Source organism: Choloepus didactylus, chromosome 14 (genome assembly GCF_015220235.1).
Source record: "Choloepus didactylus isolate mChoDid1 chromosome 14, mChoDid1.pri, whole genome shotgun sequence".
NCBI classification, from domain to species: domain Eukaryota; kingdom Metazoa; phylum Chordata; class Mammalia; order Pilosa; family Megalonychidae; genus Choloepus; species Choloepus didactylus.
Window position 1 is genome coordinate 95,546,258 of NC_051320.1, and position 20,433 is coordinate 95,566,690.

General features: G+C 44.4%; 1 protein-coding gene across 16 annotated transcripts in view; it reads right to left on the bottom strand.

The window, feature by feature from the left end:
* Positions 1 to 5,162: 5,162 nt before the first annotated feature.
* The window catches only part of PTK2 (protein tyrosine kinase 2), a 337,628-nt gene continuing 322,357 nt past the window's right edge, over positions 5,163 to 20,433 (bottom strand). For 7 of the 16 annotated variants that reach the window (XM_037802722.1, XM_037802723.1, XM_037802718.1 and 4 more), the window contains 6 exons: positions 16,782 to 16,821; positions 16,368 to 16,474; positions 13,008 to 13,016; positions 11,695 to 11,850; positions 9,826 to 9,906; positions 6,251 to 6,463 (listed from right to left, as the gene is read on the bottom strand). In XM_037802722.1, the coding sequence (XP_037658650.1) occupies positions 6,251 to 6,463; positions 9,826 to 9,906; positions 11,695 to 11,850; positions 13,008 to 13,016; positions 16,368 to 16,474; positions 16,782 to 16,821 (606 nt within the window). Of the gene's footprint in view, positions 6,464 to 9,825; positions 9,907 to 11,694; positions 11,851 to 13,007; positions 13,017 to 16,367; positions 16,475 to 16,781; positions 16,822 to 20,433 lie in introns of all 16 variants that reach the window. The other 9 variants (XM_037802710.1, XM_037802725.1, XM_037802726.1 and 6 more) reach the window with 3 other exon arrangements.

The window sequence follows — 20,433 nt, forward strand, 5'->3', positions numbered from 1 at the left end:
GGATCACTTACACGTTGCTGAGGGGGGAATGTAAAATGGTGCAGCCATTCTGGAACACACTGGACAGTTTCTTAAAAAACTAACCATGCAACTACAATAAATATCCTAGCAATCTCAGCCCTGGGTATTTATCCCAGAGAAATGAAAACTTCTATTCACACCAAATCCTGTGCTTTATTCGTACTTGCCCCAAACTGGAAACGACGCACAGCCCTTCGACAGGTGAGAGGTTAAACAAACGGTGATCCACCCATCCGTGGACAGCTACTCAGCACCACCACCTGCATGAGTCGCTAGGGGATCCTGAACAGGGAAAACAACCCATCTCAAAAGGGCACATACTCTGTGATTCCACTTGTGTAACCTTGAAATGACAAAATCTTAGCGATGGAAAACAGGTTAGTGGTTGCCCAGGGTTGAGGAGGGGGTGCAGGTGGGAGCAAAGTTGATGGCTACAAAAAAGCAACAGAGGGATAATTGTAGTGAGAGACAATTTACAAATTTTGATGTATCGATGTCAATATCCTGGTTGTGATATTGTACTACAGTTTTGCCTGACGTAAAGTTACCGCTGGGGGAAACTGGGAAAAAGGCACAAAGGACCGCTCTGTATTATATGCTACAATTGAATGTGGATCTATAATGATCTCAAAATAAAAAAGCTTAAAATGAAAATAAAAAATAGAATGCTTTAAGTTTCTGATTTAAGAAGTAGGAAAAAAGAGCAAATCAAACTCAAAGTAACTAGAAAGAAAAAATATTAAAGATCACAGCAGAAATAAAAAATAATTGTATGCCAATAAATTTGACAACTTAGAAGCAAGTTGAAGACATGCTTAGAAGACATGCTTGAAAAACTGAACTTACCAAGACTGACTCAAGAAGAAGTAAGAAAAATCGAACCCCATATTTAATTTAGGTCGTGAAGATGTTTCCCTATATTTTCTTCTAAGTGTTTTACGGTACTGGCTCATACATTTAGATTTTGATCCTCCTTGGGTTAATTTTTGTATAAGGTGTGAGGTAAGGGTCCTCTTTCATTCTTTTGGTGACGGATATCCAATTCTTCCAGCACCACTTATTGAAGAAACTATTAAATCCCAGTTCAGTGGATTTGGGGATGTTGTAAAAAATCAAATGACCATAGTCTGAGGATCTATTTCTGAACTCTTAATTCGATTCCATTGATCAATATGTCCATCTTTCTGCCAGTACCAGGCTGTTCTGACCACTGTAGCTTTATAATAGGCTTTCAAGTCAGGAAGTCTAAGTTCTCCAACTTCATTGTTTTTTCAGGATGCTTTTAGCTATTTGAGACCCCTTTCCCTTCCAAATAAATTTGGTAACTAACTTTTACAGTTCTGCAAAGTAAGTTGTTGAAATTTTGATTGGTATTGCGTTGAATCTGTAGATCAATTTGGGTAGAATTGACATCTTAACGACATTTAGCCTTCCTATCCATGAACACAAAATGTCTTTCCACCTATTTAGGTCTTCTTTGATTTCTTTTGGCAATGTTCTGTAGTTTTCTGAGTACAGGTCCTTTACATCCTTGGTTATTTTCCTAGGTACTTGATTCTTTTTGCTGCTATTGTGAATGGAGTTTTTTTCTTAATTGCCTCCTTGACAATTTAAAAATTAATTTAAAAAATGAATTCATAATATTAAAAAAAATCCTTTTCCCACAACAAAACTCCAGACACCGATTATTTCACTAGTGAATTCTATCAAACATTTAAGGAAGAAATAATACTGATATTATATAAACTCCATCATAAAATAAAGGAGAGAATGCTTTTTAGGTCATTTTAAGAGGGCACCATACCCCTAACATCAAAACTGGACAAAATGTTTTAAGAAAGTTTCAGACCAACAGCTCTCATGAACATGGACTCAAAAATCCTCAGCAAAATATTTTTATCAAATTGAATCCAGCAGTATATAAAAGGATAACATATTATGCCTGAGTAGAATTAAATCTAACAAAAATTGTTCAAAACCTTTATTTCATGCTGAAAATTTCAAGGCATTACTGAAAGAAATAAATGGTGCAAATAAATGGAAGGATAAACCAAGCTCAGGTTTCTGAAGACTCAATATTGTTAAGATGTTAACAATACATTCAGTGAAATCTATACATTCAGTGAAATTCCAATCACAAAAATCCCATCCTGGGCCAGTTTGAATGTGTTATGTCCCCCAAATGCCATTATCTTTGATGTAATCTTGTGTGGGTGGATCTATCAGTGTTAATTAGATTGTAATTCTGAGTGTCTCCATGGAGATGCGCCCCACCCAACTGTGGGTGATGACTCTGATTGTATAATTTCCATGGAGGTGTTGGCCCGCCCATTGGGTGGGTCTGAATTAAATTACTGGTGCACTATATAAGATCAGACAGAAGGAGCGAGCTCGCTACAGCCAAGGGGGACACTTTGAAGAAAGCACAGGAGCTGCAGATGAGAGACAGTTTGAAGACGGCCATTGAAAGCAGACTCTTGTTCTGGAGAAGCTGAGAGAGGACAAATATCCCAAGTGCAACTAAGAGTGACATTTTTGAGGAACTGCAGCCCAGAGGAACGTCCTGGGAGAAAGCCATTTTGAAACCAGAACTTTAGAGCAGATGCCAGCCACATGCCTTCCCAGCTAACGGAGGTTTTCCAGACACCAACAGCCATCCTCCAGTGAAGGTACCCAATTTGGACACTTTATGGCCTTGAGACTGTAACTGTGTAACCAAATAAACCCCCTTTTATAAAAGCCAATCCATCTCTCTTGTTTTGCATTCCGGCAGCATTAGTAAACAGAGAACTTCCATGCTAAATACAAAAAAATCAAGAGCCTGATTTTAAAAAAGGCAAGATCCTTGAGCAAATACTTTAAAAAAAAAATTATAAATAGTAAGTATAGGAAAAGATGCTTAGCATTGGTCATTGAAGAAACAAATTAAAATGTAATAGGACACTATACCATTAGAATGTCTAAAATTAAGAGACTGACAATATCAAGTGTTGGCAAGAATGGGGGACAATGGGAATGTTACACATTGTTGGCTGAATTATAAAATGGTACAACCGTGCTGGAAAATGTTTTGGCAATTTTTAATAAATTTAAACATACATTTATCATGTTTCAGAAACTTCACCCCTAGTTATTTGCCCAAGAGAAATGTAAACATGTATTTGTTCATAAATGTCCATAGCAGCTTTATAACAGCTAAAAACTGAGAACCCACCAAAGTCCCATTCATCAACAAGGGAACAGGTAAACAGACTGTGATACATCCATACCATGGAATATTATCAGAAATATAAAAAAAGTTTCTGAAAAATGCAACAACATGGATATTCAAAATATTCTGAGTGAAAGAGTCAGAAATTAGAGTTCATGAGTTCTGAATTAGAGTTACTTGGAGTTCTAGAATCCGTCTGTAGTGGAAGAAATCAGTGCAGCGGTTGCCTAGGGTGGGATTGGGAACTGACTACAGGGGGCAGGAGGGAGTTTTCCAGGGTGATAGAATGTTCTCACCTGATTGCAGTGATGGTTGACTGGATGCATTCTTACAGCAACAACAAAATCACTTAAGTATTCACTCAAGGGGTTCACTTCACTGCATGTAAACTATAGCTCAACAAAACTGATAAAACAAATCAGAGTGGCAAGTACAGTTCTGGGGGAACAGTGCCTGGAAGGGAGCACCGGGACTTGTGGGGTGCCAGCATTATTATGTTTCTGAATCTCAGTGTCAGTTACAAGCGTGTGTTTACTTTGTGAAAAATTCAATGAGCTCCTTTATGTGCCCCCTTTTCTATTTAAATTACTCTTGAATTAAAATAGTGTTAAATAAATAAAAATATTCAGTAGGAGCAAAAAGAGGGAGAGCTTGTGAACAGGCTTCTGTTCGTTTTCATGACCTCTCCTACCTAATATGGGGTTTGCCTCATTAGGTCATTGTTTTTCTCACCACAATAAAACTGAATAATCTGAATCCTTTTATCTTTCAAACGAAAGCTTCTCTGGGTTTTGGATTTGAAACACCCTGGTTCTATGTGACAACTGAAGTCGCCTAATGGCTCCTGTGATGGCCCCCAGGGCCGTGAACCTCCAAGCCACTGGCACCGAGCCCAAGTGGTGGCCAGCTCTGATGGGCACCTGGGGCCGTGCCATGCCTGTCCTCCAGCTCAGCCCGGCTGACACGATGCCCCCAACACCACTCAGCATCTCAAACCGAAGGGCTTTGAATTGTGGAAGGAGTGAGACTCACCTGAGATTTTGTACTGGCAGTGGTTCCTGAAAAGCCAGATCAGGAGGCAAAGGACATTAGTTTCAGGCAAACTGTGACTCCGAGTCAGTGACTCTCATCTGGGGGACATTTGGCACTTCTGGAGGCATTTTGGGTTGTCACCCCTGGAGGGGGTGCTATTGGCATGTAGTAGGTAGAGGCCGGGGAGCTGCCAGACCCCCGAGGAGGCACAGGAAGGCCCCTCAGCAAAACCTCTTGCGACATATGCAGAGCCCTTGGCCGCTTACACGGGGCTCATCTCCTGTGGGGCTCATCTCCTGTAATCCTTCCAACCACCACTTCAAAGACGAGGAAACCGAAACTCAACAGACTAAACAATGCCAGAGAGTAAGAGAAAGCTCAGAAGGATATTCTCTTCATTTTCCCCCCAGGTGATGTAAATGTCCTATATCCAAAGGAGGATATGACTGCACACTCATATTCCCTTAAATCCTTCCACTTGGGGTCCTCGCTTCTGGGCTGCCTCTTCCCAGGCAGCCCCCCGTGGAGCCCTAGTTCCAGTTCTATTTGCTCCCAGCACGATGGCTCCCCAAGGGTCTAGCAAGAACGAGGGCGGATTTGAGACCTAGCAGAACAGTTTCCTTGTGGCTGGAACAACTATTAAAATACCATGAAAGGAATTCTTTCCTATTCTCAGGTTTTACATTTAATAAATGAAGAGACGGAAGGAAAAGGTTAACTTACATTGGGACATCCTTCCCTGGTAAAGTCCTTAACTTGCCTAGAAGGCAAAAAAACAAAAGGAACTAATACTTACTGAGGAGCTTTCCTATATGTTATTTTTATTTGGTAACTCACCTAAAAAACTGTAAGTGGTTTGAAGGAACAGAACCAAAGGAAGGATATTACACCAAGGACATTACTGGTAACACCTTTTTAATAGGTCAAAGTAACTGTACAGTTCATTATATTCTTCCTGAGAATAATTTATGTCCCCCAACAAACTAAAGCGAGGGCTTATTTTTCAAAATTACTATTTAACAGAATGGATGGTATAACCAGACATCAAAAGGAAACCAAATTCCTCTGTTTTGCTGAATTCTCTCCTGGGAAGACAGACACAATGAAGGGTTAGTTAGCTCCAGTGGCTGTAAAATAGTCAACATGGCTTTAATCTTTCTTTATAAATTATATAAAAATGGAAAACGGGGATGGTTACGGAACGGCTTCTCAGCGCAGTCTGGAGGTGCTCTGGGACAAAGCATGTCTGCTCCAGAGAAATAGAACATTGTTACAAAAAACTGGCACATTATTCTGGTGAAAAAAGACGAGAGTTTTTAGTTGTGTTCTACATATAGCTAGTTTCCAACCAAATGCTTCAGGTATCCACATGAAATAAAAGGCAGGAAAGAAGGAAAGGGTTGTAGGTTTTTTCTGAAATGACTTGAGTCTTCAAAATATAGCTTTTATATTCTTTCTGTGTAAAGTGGTATTAGCATATTGCAACTGAAGGATGTTCTAACAACAACAACAAAAATTCCAGTCTGGATAATAATTCTATGGTAGGCAAAAGAATATCAGCTCCTTGGGTTTCCTGGAATTCTTCACTTCACACTATTTTCTTCCAATATGCAGCTTAGGCAGTTCGGAATTGCCATGTAACTCCTTGGCCATTTCCACTAAAACATATCTAATGGAAAATAAACTGTTCTTCGTGATTCTTAAAAGCTTCTCAGGTACAATTTTCATTCTCAGAAAATGCCACATTTTAGATCCCAGACAGTCTGAACATCATGATTAAAAAACAAAACAAAAAACCAACCCAAATCAAAATGTGGTTCAACTCATACGAGAGAGAAGATGTTCCGTCTGCTGTCAGTCACAGAAGCTGGAGCTGTAAATGCTGCCAACCGAGGACACAGGGCGAGCTCCTCGGGCTGCAGGAAGGCTGGAGGCCTCTTCCCACGGGCGCTTCTCGTGCCGGGAAGCCCGCTCCGCACGCCAGGCCTAGTGCGGCCGCGCCTGCCCGACCATCTTCAGTCTCGCCTGGTCAATGACGTCCAGCAAGTTTTTGGCGTCCACAGCCAGGGCGTGGGCGGCCGTCAGCATCTGCTTTTTGTACTCCTGCTGGAGGCTGGTCATGACGTACTGCTGGGCCAGCTTCATCTTGTTGATGAGCTCACCCAGGTCGGAGTTCAGCAGCTTCTGGGCCATCTCGATCTGCAAGGACAAGAGGCAGGTCAGGAGAGCTCTCGGGGATCCTGCAGGGGAGTTGTCATGTACCTGTCTGTGGGTGCTGCCTGGAGAAGAACCTGTTCTTTCTTGCCCTTAAATAATTAATCTTCTTGAGAGGCAATAAGATGTAAAATTATCTCTTCTCTAGGAAGTCAGCCATGGAGGGACACCCACCCCCTCAAGCTCTCGTTACTTCCACTGAAAGCCCTTGACATGGTGACCGACTGACCCTCCCTTTGCTTTCATTGTTTAGACTTTATTTTACTAATCTCATTGGCTGGTGGGGCTTTTCTTTGTTAAAAGAATCATAGGAGCTTGACTGAAGCCTGAGATCACGTGAGGGGGTGGAGGGCTGTGAGGTAAGGAGGGGCTGAAGGGCACCCACCTAGTCAGTGCAGACACAAGCCTGGCATCTGGCCTAATGCTCCCTTCCTAGTGCTCCCTTCAAGCTCTCTTCCAAGACCTTTCTTTGCGACGCAAGAGATGGTTTATGGATGTCCTGCTTTGATATAAATCAGAAGCTTCCACGCCACTCAGAGGTTGGGAGTGGGGGCAGTGCGGAAGGAAGCAGCTACAGAACACGACTGGTGCCCTAAAGGCTTAGAAGACTTTGCTTGGCTAGTCTCATGCCCTTCTCTGTTTATTCAACCAGCAATGATCTACCCATCTGCCCTTTTAACAGTTACTGAGCACTCACCATGTACAAGGCAATTGGTGTTGTGGACACATAAGTCAAGGAGACATGTTTGTATTCACAGTCTTGTGGGGAGAGCCAGAGAACACCAGAACCCACTGTGAAAAACCATCCCGTGGACATGCACATGAAGAAAGTGACCCATTCTGCCTGAGAGCGTCAGGCTGAGTGTACAGATGGGAATTCATTTAAATTTGGCCCAAAAGGACAATGAGAATTTACCAGATGGAGACAGAGTGGATGCACATTTGAGACCAATTACACAAAGGCACTGAGGTGAGTAGTCATGGGAAATGAGACTGTAAAAGTATGTTGGGTCCAAACTGTGAAGGGCCTTATATGCCATTCCAAGTTGACTTTTATCCCTGCTGAACCTGGCAAAGGGAAGATGAGATTTTAGGAAGGGGATGGGAGGGTCAGAGAGGGTAGAAGAGGGTAGAAGAGAGCCCAGTGAAGAGGAAGCTGTGGTAATGGGTGCACTGTGTGTGGTGTGTGCGTGCGTGTGTGTGTGTTGGGGGGGAGCAGGGTCAGGGTGGTGAGTGCACAGTGAGGCCCCTGACCTCAGGCACAAACAAGGAGAAGCACAGACATCTAACAGCCAGCTGGCAATCAGAGTTCAGACAGCGTCTGCTAAGAGCACAGATTTGGGAGGCATTAACTATTTGGATCTAGGAAATAGATGAGCAACTCCCAAGGAGAAAAAGTATTCTGTAAGAAAGAGGACAGCACCTTGGGGGATGAGCCATGCAAGGGCAGGGGAGGAGCCTCAGCAGGAGAAAAGCAGCCAGAAGGCTCAGAGATGGGGGAGAGTCTCTTGGAGGGAGGGGCTGGCTGAGAATGTGGCACTCAGGAGTCCTCTGGCAACCTCGGTGGGCAGTTACAGTGGAGAGAGATGTCCGGAGTCCAGGGGACTGAGCATGGCTGCCAGGTGAGGGCTGGCGGGCTTTGGGGACAGTTGCTCTTTCAAGAAGCATGGCAGAGACAGGCAGGAGAAAAGGGACAGTGGAAGGGAAAAGCAGGATCAGAGAAAGGCTCTTCTCCATAATAATTTAAGTGGGGGAGCAAGTCAGTCTGTGTGTAGAAGAAATCAGGAGAGATGGAGAGATTATTTTAGGCTTTATCAGTTAAGATAAGAGTTTAAAAATGGTCCTGCAAAATATCAGTTTGTTAGGATATCATTCCTGTTTTCTGGCATATAGAACTTTTATACTTTTGGGGAAAACCATTCAGAATCCTAAGAAGCAGTTAAGACAGATAATCTTTCAAGGGTCTAGTAATTTGGTTTATACCGTGGCAACCAGTCAGGCATTTTCCAAAGGATTTACGTATTTTTGTACAGGTGAATCGATGTCCTCTGTGAGGGAACCAGCAACAGTAGCTGTGCCCACCTCCTTCGAGAGTCAATGCCAGGTCACTGACTTTACTGTCTCAGGGAGGGCAGGTGCACACAACGTGCCTCCCCTTTGAGGCCCTGGCCCCTACGGAGGTCATGGTCACATGGGAGAACAGCCTTGATGTTAGAAAATACGGGCTGAAAGACTGACGTCTGAGGGCCTGGTGGTCAGGAAAGGCAAACAACGGAGGGAGAGAGGAAAGAGAGAATGCAAATGTCATAAAACACTAATGGGTGGTGAAACTGGGTAAAGGACATTTGGGAGTTCTCTGTATTATTCTTGCAACTTTTCTGTGTTAATTTGAAATCATTCAAAATAAAAACAAAACAAAAACAACAAATAAACACAAACAAAAGGTAGGGCATGCTGGGCTGAAGGACAGACCGTGCTGCTCTTTCGATAGGAAGCAGAAGAGTGGACAGCGTGGCTGGAGGAGAAGAGGACTGGGAGAAGTGAGCTGGCACAGGCCTGCAGGCCCTGCACTCTGCCCAGCTCCTTGGGGATGTGCCCGCATGCTTATGCCAAACCCCAGCAGAAGAGCACACTGTGTCCACGTCCTCAGACCAGAGCTTCAGCATGTGGGCACACGCAGGCAGCTCCTTTAACCTCTTACTCATAAACACAGTGTAAAAAATGAGGCACTGTTGCTGGGAGACACTATTTTGGGTGAACTTTAATTCCTTTAAAATATTTTAACACTTATAAATAATAAATAATTCTATCATCACTTCAAATGGAAACCAATGTCACTTGCAAATTCTAATATTTTTAAGAGAAAGAATTCAAGAAAGGAGATCCAATTCTCACCCCATTCCCTGAGCATTCTTCCCGCCTTTATTTTAGCGAGCCATCAGAAGATTGCATCATCAGCAGAGGTGCACCGTGCAGCAGTTTTGTCAGTCATCCTCCCAGCACCCCACACCAGGGGAGGGCAGGCAGAGTGGTCATATCACCTGCTAGCAGTGGCAGAGCCGGATTGGGAAACTGAGTCGCCTGCACACACTGCCTCTGAGAGAACAGCGGGGTGCTTGTGGGCAGGCCGCGCCCTCAGAACACCCCTTATGGGGGACCTGGCTGGGGGTGGCCTTAGCTGGGCAGGCCACTGCCCCCAGAGCAGTGAAGCCCAGCCTCTGCTGGCCTGGAGAAGCAGCTGCCGGCAGCATCTCACCCCGTTATACTGGCCTCTGATGGACCGCTGTCCCTGGCATTGCCCGTTCCCACCCAGGACTGGAGGGCAGGAAGGAGGAGCTGGGCCTTACCTCTCGGTGCGTACTGGCCGGCAGGACGGGAATGGTCTCATCCACAGTGGCCAGCAGCGTCCGCAGGGCCAAGCCGACCTCCTAGTAGGCAAGAACCACAACCAGTATGAAAACACACAGAGTGGATACTGCCGACACAGACAGTTTGTCCTTTCAGCTATGTACCGTTGTCTCTTTTCCACCAGTTTTATGGAATGTTACTACGTTCCTTTTCCTCGGTGCCGAGCCCAGTCTTGTAAGTCGTGAGCCACGGCAGCTGCCATCTTAGCTTCCATCACGTGTGCTCTCTGACTTCTCTCCCAGACACTTTCGAGAGCCACATGAGGCAGGCAAAAAGGACGCCACCACTGTCCCAGTCGGGCGAGGCGGCAACCTGGCTATAGACCCCATCCAGTTCTTGTACTTTGCCTGTACACTGAGCAAAAACACAGCTTTGCGCCATCCTTGCCTTGCTGGGTTGTAAAATAAACAAAAGGGGCCATCTCAAAATAAGATTTAAAATGCTATAAATTTAAGCTTTAATTTTTACCATGTCATTTTTACAGGGATCAACTATGTAATGGCTAAGACATCAGATTATATATGTAACACCAGTAAACCCAGCAGGAAAATGATAAAGTTGATACTTGGGTCAGCATTCAAAAAGAGTGTCATTTGGCCAACATAATACGGTTAAGAATGTACCTTCTATAAATCACCATAAAAAATCTTGATGTACAGTATATAAAATTCCCATTGCTTATGCATGGTATTGAGTTTTTATTTTTAAACTTCCCTGTGGGTTCAGGCAAGTTCTTCCTCTAAGAACTTCGTTTTAATGACCCAGGAATATAGATTTTTTAAAAAATGAAAGAGAATGGATTAACTGTGTATCTCCTTAAACAACAAAACTTTTCCAAACTGATGGTCTATAAAAAGCAGTTCCAGAGACTGCTAATATAGGTAGCTGGAGAAAGTGTGTTCAAGTACATTTCAGAAATACCAGTGGAAGCAAAGTCCACTTACGTTGGAAGTAACAGTGGAAGTAACAGCCATTTAAGTGGAAGTAACAGCCACTTACGGTAACTGTGGTAACATCGTCACAACACAGCAATTCCCACATAGCCCCTTTCCGGCCTGCAGCTCGGCGGCGCTGGCTGCACTGACCACGTGGAGCAGGGCTCTGGACGCACATGAGATGCCAAAGGGCATTTTTCCTGATCTCCAAGGAAAAGCTCTACTGCAAGACCGTTTTCTGCACTTACTGGAAGCCAGCTCCTTTTTTCACAAAGCGTCTCTTACTATTTCCCAGGACCACCAGCCCATTGATCAAAATTTGGGAAATATTAGTCTAGCATGGCATATTTTTGTCTTTTTTCCTTTATTAAAAAACAAAACAAAATAGTGCACCCCCACATGCGCACCCCTCGGCTGAAGAAAAACAGTACCACTGTCTTCCTCAACAGCCGCCTCCTCGGAGGTGAAGTGTTTTGAGCTGGATAATTTTCATTCTAACACTTCTTCATACTTTAACGACAGAGATATGTACCCCGAAGCCCTACACAGGACTGTTTTGTATGTTTTTTAAACTTCACCTACATGGCACCATACTGTATGTTTTCTTTTGCGGTCTGCTTTTTCATTTGAGATCACACATGTAAGCAATACTTTGTAAAAGAGTCCGCACCCTACCATCTACTGGCAGGGAGAAAACAGGAGCAGGACAGCAAGCCCGGACAGCACAGTTCTTACTGACACGGGGTGCTCCTGCCTGGTAAAGCATCGAGTGACTTCCGCGGGGGCAGCTGAGAGCCCACTGGGCAAAGCGCAGTGGCTGTCACCAAGAGGGACGTTTCTCTGATGGTAGACAGTGAGATTGCTGTTCATTACCTTCACCATTGGAACATACTCCTCGGGTGGGGCTGGCTGGATTTTACTGGACATTTCGATGACCGCTTTCACGAGGCCTGTGACGTTCTCATACACCTTGTCATTGGACCGGTCAAGGTTGGCAGTAGGGGGAGGGCTGATTTCCTGGGGTTGAAGCTGACAAAATAGAAGACAGTTATTTTTCTGATCTCCAGCAGATGGCGAGATACTACTGCAATTCAATCAGAACAAGGCTTTAAAAGAGATCAAAGTAGATCACGTAAGATAGCCGATTTTCTTGTTTGTGCCGGATATAACTCGGTTTGAGGATGATGGTAAAGTCGTTCATCCAGGTGACAAATAAATGAGTCATTAACTTTTCTAACTTTGAGCTCAGTTAAAGGAAATGAGATGGAATCACACAGACTACACTGAAAACCCAGAGAAGTGACTCACTGCGCCCTGAAAAATCATTCAGCAAAAGAGAGAAAACCCCACATTTGTATCTCTCTGAGGACTGATCAGATTTTAGAGAAAGCTGCTTATTTGGCTGAAGGGCATGTTTTATACTAAGACTAAGAATTTTCAGTGAGTTTGAATTCTGCAGTTAAAACACTATGGCCCAGCGTGGTTGCCTTCAAACAACCAACGAAAACGTGTGTTCCTTTCACGAGAGATAAAAGCCGACAACTCGGGTTCCTCTGCTTGGGAAATGTTAGTCTAGCATGGCACTGCACTTAAGAACGTGGTGGTCCCTCCTCGGAGACCTGGCCACAGCCGGGTCTGTGCTTGTTCCCGGAGGGACAGTGGTACTCGGCTTGCCTCCCTCCTCAGCTCCTTAGAAGAGGTCACGCAGGTCAGAGGCCTGCTCCGGGGCGCTGGGGCACTCAAGAGCCGCCCTAAGGGTCAGTTGGCCACAGTGCCCTGACCGGAACCTGCGCCCTGAAGGCCAATGGTCAGCAGTACTGGAACAGCAGTACTGGAACCTTCCAACTGGCTAGAATTACACTGGGCACTGAAAAGACAAGGTATTTTTTGGGAAGATTCAATTACACTACAGAACAGCTGTCTACTCATGGGGCTGCTGCCAGCACTCAGTCTAATGCTGCCAGTGCCCATTTCAGAACCCTTGGGCCAACCTCGCCAAGGAGCCCGGAACAGGTTAGTTCTCTTCTTGGTTGCTCCAAAGTCTGGGTATGAAAGAGAAAGAGGTGATGAACCACAAGCAAAAGTGCCCTCACACCGGATTTCTTGCTTTTGGCCCAGAATCATGTGCAGAGAGTTGGGTGTGATTGAACAGAGCTGGACAGACACACAGAGACACATGTGCTTACCCTCCATGGCTATTGTCGAGCGGAAGGTGAAGAAAAGTTAAAGAAATTTATCAGAGAGAGGGAAAAAAGAAAAAACAATATTAATAAAGGCAGCAGACAAACCCCCCATAAAATATACATGAGCAGAACAAAAAGGAGCCCGTTTCCAAGCCTGCCTGGTAGCTCACAGTTCTCAAAGCATGCTTGCTGTGCATCTGTTCTGTACACCAATAGATTAGATACAGAGCTCTGCCATGCACCCGTGCTCGCTTTTTATGAAATACACGAGGAAAACAACATGCAAAGCTTGAGAGTAACAAGCTGGCAAGCAGGGCAGGAATCAGTAGAATTAGGGGTCTTCAAAAAGAAAGTAGTTTGTACTCGTTTTTAATCACTGAAAATTGCCCATCTGGCTTCTGAGCGATTCAGGGGAAACTTCACACACTCCCAATCCCCGTTTCTTCACCCCCTGTGCCACCGCCTCCCCAACGCCCTTGGGAGTATACTTTGTCATCTAACCATATTTCCATAACAGAAATTCCTGGTTTGGGGTTGTTTTTAAAGACATTTGAACTTATTTTAAAAGCAAAAACAAAACAGTGCCAATAACTCTTCTTTTGAACCAATTCCTATGGTTAGGTTCTATTCCTTTAAACTCAGAAGTTCAAGTTGCTCCCTCCACTGATCAAACAAGGTCCACACTCTTCTTATCTACAGGCAAAGTTAACTGGGGAAATAGGATTGCTCGTCTTCTCTTTAGAATTGTCTGAAAAAGTCTACCTTCTGGCATGTAAGTTTTACAGAATCTTAAATTCAGTACATTACAATGCTTTCCGCTGGGCTCTGAAAAGGGGGAGCTGACTCACACCCACATCATGTCCAAGAGAGGACTTCCCTGAGGTTTATTTTCTGCTCTGAGAATTGTGGTGTGGTCACTGATGAACTTGGCAGGATGAGCCAGTTCAAACTGTGGGGGTTCCTGAGGAGGATGCCAGAGGTTTTTCAGGAAAATAGGCAGAGTTCCATCAAGAAGTTAAAATAATTCTAAAATTCTTGGAGGTGAAGAGTGGTTAATTTTAACCTCTTTAAGGCTTCTGTTCTTTGGTACTTTACCCCTTGCCTGACTCTTGTCATAGAAGCACATTGCCAAGATTATGCATAGTGAAATCCCAGAAGTAAAAGCTGAGTTTGGAGACATGTTGTTATTGGTTTTCCATTTTCTGGACCTTGACAACTTGGAAACCCCTTGGCAGAGTTTTAGTACAAACTACCACCCTCTAGGTGTGTGGCCAATTCTAAAAACCAGATGTTGATATATAAAGATTCAGATAATTGAGAACCAAAACATAAAGTCACCAAGGAAAAACAGATACTGATTTCTGGCTAAATGTCCTTTGGATCAATTAGTTTAGTTATACATAGTTAAAAGTAAGTATTTCTGTATTAAAAACAATATTGTTCTTTTAGGCTGGATTTGATAACCTCCATCAGACAGATAAGAGATAAAGACATATATCACACTTATTATTTAAAAATCTTTACTGAATTTTAAGTAAACATATATTTTAATTAAGATTCCTATTTGTTAAAACTGTTATATTAAGGGTATTTCCCTCTTATATTTATTCATTATATTATTTCTACTGTGAAAAATGAATCTGTGTCAGAATTCTAAGCTGTCACCTGATCTACTTCTAAACTTGGTCTTTCATTATGATACAAGCCATTTTGAAAGTTTGTTCTCGTGGCTTATGAAAATGAAAAAAGTTCCATTAACCTAATTTTCCCCCCTTGTTGCTTTTTACAACTTTTTTAAAGAAACCGTACTGGAAAGGGTCATGCTCCCCTCTGCTGCTCCATTCTCTGGGTCACTGGGTGGCATCCAGCGAGCTGGGAAAGCTGCTCAGCACAGGCCACGAGCAGGCCCAGGCCTGGCCCTCAGCCCCCAGGAGCCGACAAGCTGCTGCGTGTGTTCTGAGAGCCAACCCTCAGCGCAGGGGTACCTCCTGCCCAGTCGATTTTATTTCCATTGAGGAGGGACTGATCATACCTGCGTGACGCCCAGCAGGAGCAGGTTAGTCTGCGTCAGTGCTAGCTACTTGCCCCGTGGTCACTTCCGGAATTAAACATGGCACACCCTTTGCCTTCTAAGCTGCAGGCTGACTGCTTGCCGAGACTACAACACATTTCCTCCAGCCAAGAGCCAGGGTGGCACTTGCCCTGGAGGGGGCTGCCTTAGAGTGGAAGCACACAAGTGGGCAGGCGGCTAGGCCTGTGCAGCTGTGTGCCCCGGAACAAGTCATGTAACCTCTCTCAACCTTGGCTGTCTCACCTGAAAAATTGGAATGCCAATTCCGTGAGGCTGATGTGAAGATTTAAAATACATGGAAAAGTTTCTTTCACAGCACAAGGCACAGAGAAGACACTTAATAAACCATGGCTTTTCAGTGAAACAAAGATAATTTTAACCTAATACCATATTTACCAGATTCTGAGATGTCATCCACTGTTAAGATGCATCATAAAAAAATGCTGCTGATTAAACCAAAACACCCATCCCAATTATAGGGCTATTAAAATGTAAAAATCTGTGTACCAGAACTGAGAAATATGGACTGTTTTGAGAGGCAGTCTGTCATCTCCAGTGGAAAGCAGAAAGACCACGTCTGTTTAAATGGGCCACCGTGAACAAGAGCAGCTGCTTCCTTCACCGCCGGCAGGAGGAAAGGCCCTCCTGAACCAGCTCCAGTCACGCCACTCTCCATGGGGTCTCACTGCGGCCCCAGGAGAACCACAGACCCCATGTTCTCAGCTGCGTGCCCCACTCAGGGACCTCAGGGCAGGCAGCTGTGGAAAAGGCTCCCGAGTCAAGGAAGAGCTTTGTGGCTGCCTGCTCCTGGGTCACAGACTGCTTTTACAAATGGAATTCTGACCCTAAGTAGAGCAGTCATGGAAGGTTTCCATTAAGACACATTCACAAACTTGGAGACAGTGAGCCTGCAGAAAGGCCTCAGTTACTCCAGGCATGCTGGTTTAATTAATTTTTAAAACCAGAAGCAATCTCAGCACTTTAAACAGATATTCTGCTTGATCAGAGGAAGATAAAATCAGAAAGTTAAGATCCGAGTTCCTAAAATATGACACTGAGAGAAAAACAGAAAAGAAACTTCTCATGTAAAGACCTGCCTGCCTCCCTGAGAACCAACCCGCCCTTAGAGGGGTGCAGAGCCAGACTGGACTGAATCCTGGGCCCAGCTGCACCCACGAGCTTCCCCGTCTCTCTCTAACAGACTCTCTTGTGTTATGAGCAACGCCCAGCAAGGACCAAGGAGGCCATACCCTGTGGGGAGCCCTGCGGCCGCCACGGACTCAGTCACCCACCTTGACACCCTCGTTGTAACCGTCCCCGGGGCTGCCAAGGCCGGTGAGGCTGCCCAGGTGACCAGGGGCTCCAGGGCGTGGCGGTTTCTTTGGTGGAGCTGCAGGGTCTAGAAAAATGTAATGATTTTCAGAAAATAATTTACATTAATTAACAGAAAGGAAAAAACTCCCAAACCAAACAAACACAGATTGATGTTATTACAAGAGAACATCAGCCTTGGGGACGGCATGCTATTGAAGCATTTCTGATGCCTGACAGCAAATAATTCTATTTTCCAAATTTCTAGCCATTTCAAGGGCTGAATTTGGTAAGCATCACACTTGCTATGGTCTGTCAAGGATGAGGACACCTAAAGCTATGACATGGCATACGTTTAAAACCTTCTCCCCTCAGCTGTTCAGCCCTCCACTTACCTGGTTTCCCCACAGGCTGATAGATGTGCTGGTTTCCAGTCTGTAGGAAAGAAAGTCCAGTCAATGCACTGGTGTGCACACAGTGCCATGACCACCCTTCCTGCCCTCTCCCCACCCCCCGACCTGTGCTAAATGCCGGGGGATTCCAAGATGAACAAGACAAGCCTGCTTTGAGGATCTCAACTGGGGCGGGGATTAGGCAAATGAGCAAATAACACAACAAATGTGGAGGGTTAGGATAGAAGGAAGCACAGGCCAAGGGAGCGTGAAAGGGGGTAGTTGTAACCAATTTACAATTTTCTTTAAAAAAAAAACTGAAACCATGGATGTCTCCAGTTTAGCTTTAATGAGTTTAAAAGTCACAAGCCTTCCCAATACACATATCATTTGTTCAGGATGTTGTCCCATCCTCCCAACCCCTGCCTTACGATATGGGGCGGGTAAGAAGCGAGACCCCACAGCCCCCGGGTGCCTGGACACCCCATGTGCCTGCAGTTACCTGCGCGCCGTGTGTGTCAGGAAGCGGTCAGATCTCAGGCAGCACTGGTCCAAGCCAGAGAACCAAAGCACTAGCCCTGAGCGTGTGCCCTAGGGCCAGGGGGAAGGACCAGCCCACTCAGCAAACCACCTGTCCTAGCCTCACTAAACGACAAACCTTTTTAAAACTCTACTTCTGAAAAGGACATTTCTTGCTTGTTTTAGAAGAATGAACTGGCTAAAATATGTATTTTAAGGTGCTTTATTTTCTCTTGAAAAGAGACACATTCCTTTAGAATTCAAGGGCTATGCAATAAATAGCACAGGCAGCAGAAACTGCTCTGCCCCCCACCCCCCAAACCACAGGTGCTTTCAACATGCCAGTGAACACTCCCCGTCTTAGAGCCCTGCACGGCCCCCCAACTCCAAAGGGCAAAGAATGAGGGTCCTGTGACAGCTACTTACTTTAGAGTAGTGCTTTCCACTTTACACAACATTTCCATCATTCCCTTCTCCAGTACATCTTTATTTAACAGCTCTTTGTTCCTGATACTATTCTAGGTCCACAACAAAGATCCTTGCCCTTGTGGCGCTAATGTTGTAGGGGAAGGAAACAGGCAATGAACAATAAACGTAGAGAACAGCACATTCTATAGGGTGCCGGACAAGGCCGGCACGGTGGGAAAAGGGCCGGGGGAGAGGAAGCTGCAGTCTCGGGCGGGAAGGCCAGGCCTCGGGAGAAGGTGCCGTCGGAGCACCATGCGCTTGAGGTGGGGGGAGCTGGGCAGAGATCTGGGCGAAGAGTGGCCCAGAGAGGGGTCTGCGGGAGGCCGGTGCAGCTGGAGGGCAGGGTGAGGGCAGAGAAGGTCGAAACTTGAAAGACAGTCTACTGGTCGTGCTGCATTCGCTCATTCAGGCAGAAAAGCGTATACATGTCTTAAAAGGGTTAAATACAAAGAACTTTCTGGCTGATGTTCAGGTAATGAGAAAATCAGGTTAACTAGAAAACCTTATTCTTCAAACATTCTGGATTCATCTGACAACTGCGTGAGTACAAGACACTTGCACAAGGCAGGCACAGAAAAGCACTTGCTTTTCACAAATCTGACTGACGAGTACTCAGGTCAGACAGCCCACACTCTTGGTTCAGCCACACTACTTAGCTCTGTGACCTTGGAAAGGTCACTGACTTGTTGGTTTGGAGCCTTGGTTTTTCCATTTGGGATAAGTAAATAAGATGAATGCCATACACGGTCTGGTTATATATTCTACATACACTTCAAATTTACACCTCATTAAACTGACAGGAAGAGAGAGAAAAACTTTTTTAATGAAACCAGGAATTTACAGGCAGGATCCCCCCAGGATATTCTGACCGGGACCACTTTACAAAGTGGGTGGTAAGCGATGAACACCACATCAACAAAATAACTCAACTTTACAGGCTGCAAACAATAAAAGCTTTCTGTTTATGAATTTTATTCTTTTAGAAAAAAATAAGTACGTGCTGCTGTAATAAAATTGCCTTCAGTCACTTAATAAGCCTAACTGTGACTAAAGCAGTGAATACCTATAAATATAAAAAAGTATTTTTATAACATAAAACAGTATCAATAGCTTATCAGTTGTGTATTGTTGTCCAACAAAATAAAAAGCCAGATGGTGAATTAAATTATCTTCATAACTGCAAATGATGGGGGCTATTTTTGTTAAGACTGTCTGAATTTGCTAAATTTAAGAATGGCACACAGTCCAAAGAATGGAGTACCCTCCTTATCATGTTAATTAATCTTTCTTTTCTTTTGAAGATCTATTGTGTTGACTAATTGAATAATTCAAGTATAGTAACCCAGAAAACAAAACAAAACAAAAACACTATGAACACCACAAATGAACATGCTCTCAGCTTGCATGTTATTTGAAAAACCCAGGTAGTATTTTTACTTTTTATGTACACTGATGGGATATTACTTTTTATGTACATTGGCCAGTTATTAATGCTTATTAACTAGTTCACATCTATTTACAGTCCATATTGCTTTCTAGTCAAAGGACTCTCCCTGGAACCAGGACACATTTTCAAAACCGTTAAAGCTGGAGTGTTTCAAGATATAGGACAAAAGAGGAAAAAATTAGAAATGGTCACGGTGAGTTAGTCGTCCCCTAGGAGCCCTAACTTAGCACGCCCCATGGGTGAGGAAAGCAGGCCACGCAGGCTGGCTGCACGGAGCTGTGCTGTCAAGCACACAGTTTGGCTTCTGCCCTGCGACAGGTGGCTACAGGCAAGGTGCACATTCCCTTTGAGCCTCAGTCCACTTATGCATCAAAATGGGGCAATGACAGTGACGACTCCCAGGGGTGATGTGTGAACTAAACGCGATGGCCTGGTTTGGGCACGCAGCACCCACATCAGGGGACACAGCTGCTCGGCCAGTAGAAGGTGCTCTGCTACCACCTGTCCTGCCAAGTGGCAGATACTGAGACCACGTGAGCTGACTGCTGGAACGGTGTAAGCACTTTGATCAAGAAAGTGTTTCTTCAGATCTGATTGATTCATTCAGCCATTCTACCTCTTTTGTGAGTGCCTTTTACATGCCAGAGACTGAACATTTGGAACTTCCCTTTTAAAATAAATTTTCCTATTAATAATGCTGGTCCTTGGAAAGGGTTTTACTTTCATCTGGATGTTCAATCCTTTGGTTCTTAATTTAGGACAGACTGCTTGTTATGCATTATTCTTTTCAGTATAAGGAAGAAGCTCAGTGTGAGATGTTACATGGCTGACAACATGAAGTTCGTGCTCTAGACCTGCAGTCTGCAGAGCTCACCCAGCCAGCACAGGTTGATGTGGAATGCCAAACCCTCATGCGCTGGGGACTGAGCAAATATCCTGGGTGCCAGACCTTAGCTTACAGCACAGATGTGGACAATTCCTGGCGAGAGCTATCCCCTAACGTGCCTTTTTGGAGATGGCTGATATCACAGTCTCATGAGAACATGGAATTGTGACTAAGGTAGGTGGTTGCATTCCATTTGGAGAGACTTATTATAGAAAGCACCAGAAAACATTCAACACACTTTTATTTCAAAATTGCGTGCTATTTTATATAGAGAGTAAAATGTTTAAAAGATTTTAAGAGTTAACAGTTGCATGTACGTACGTCTAGTGGTAAAG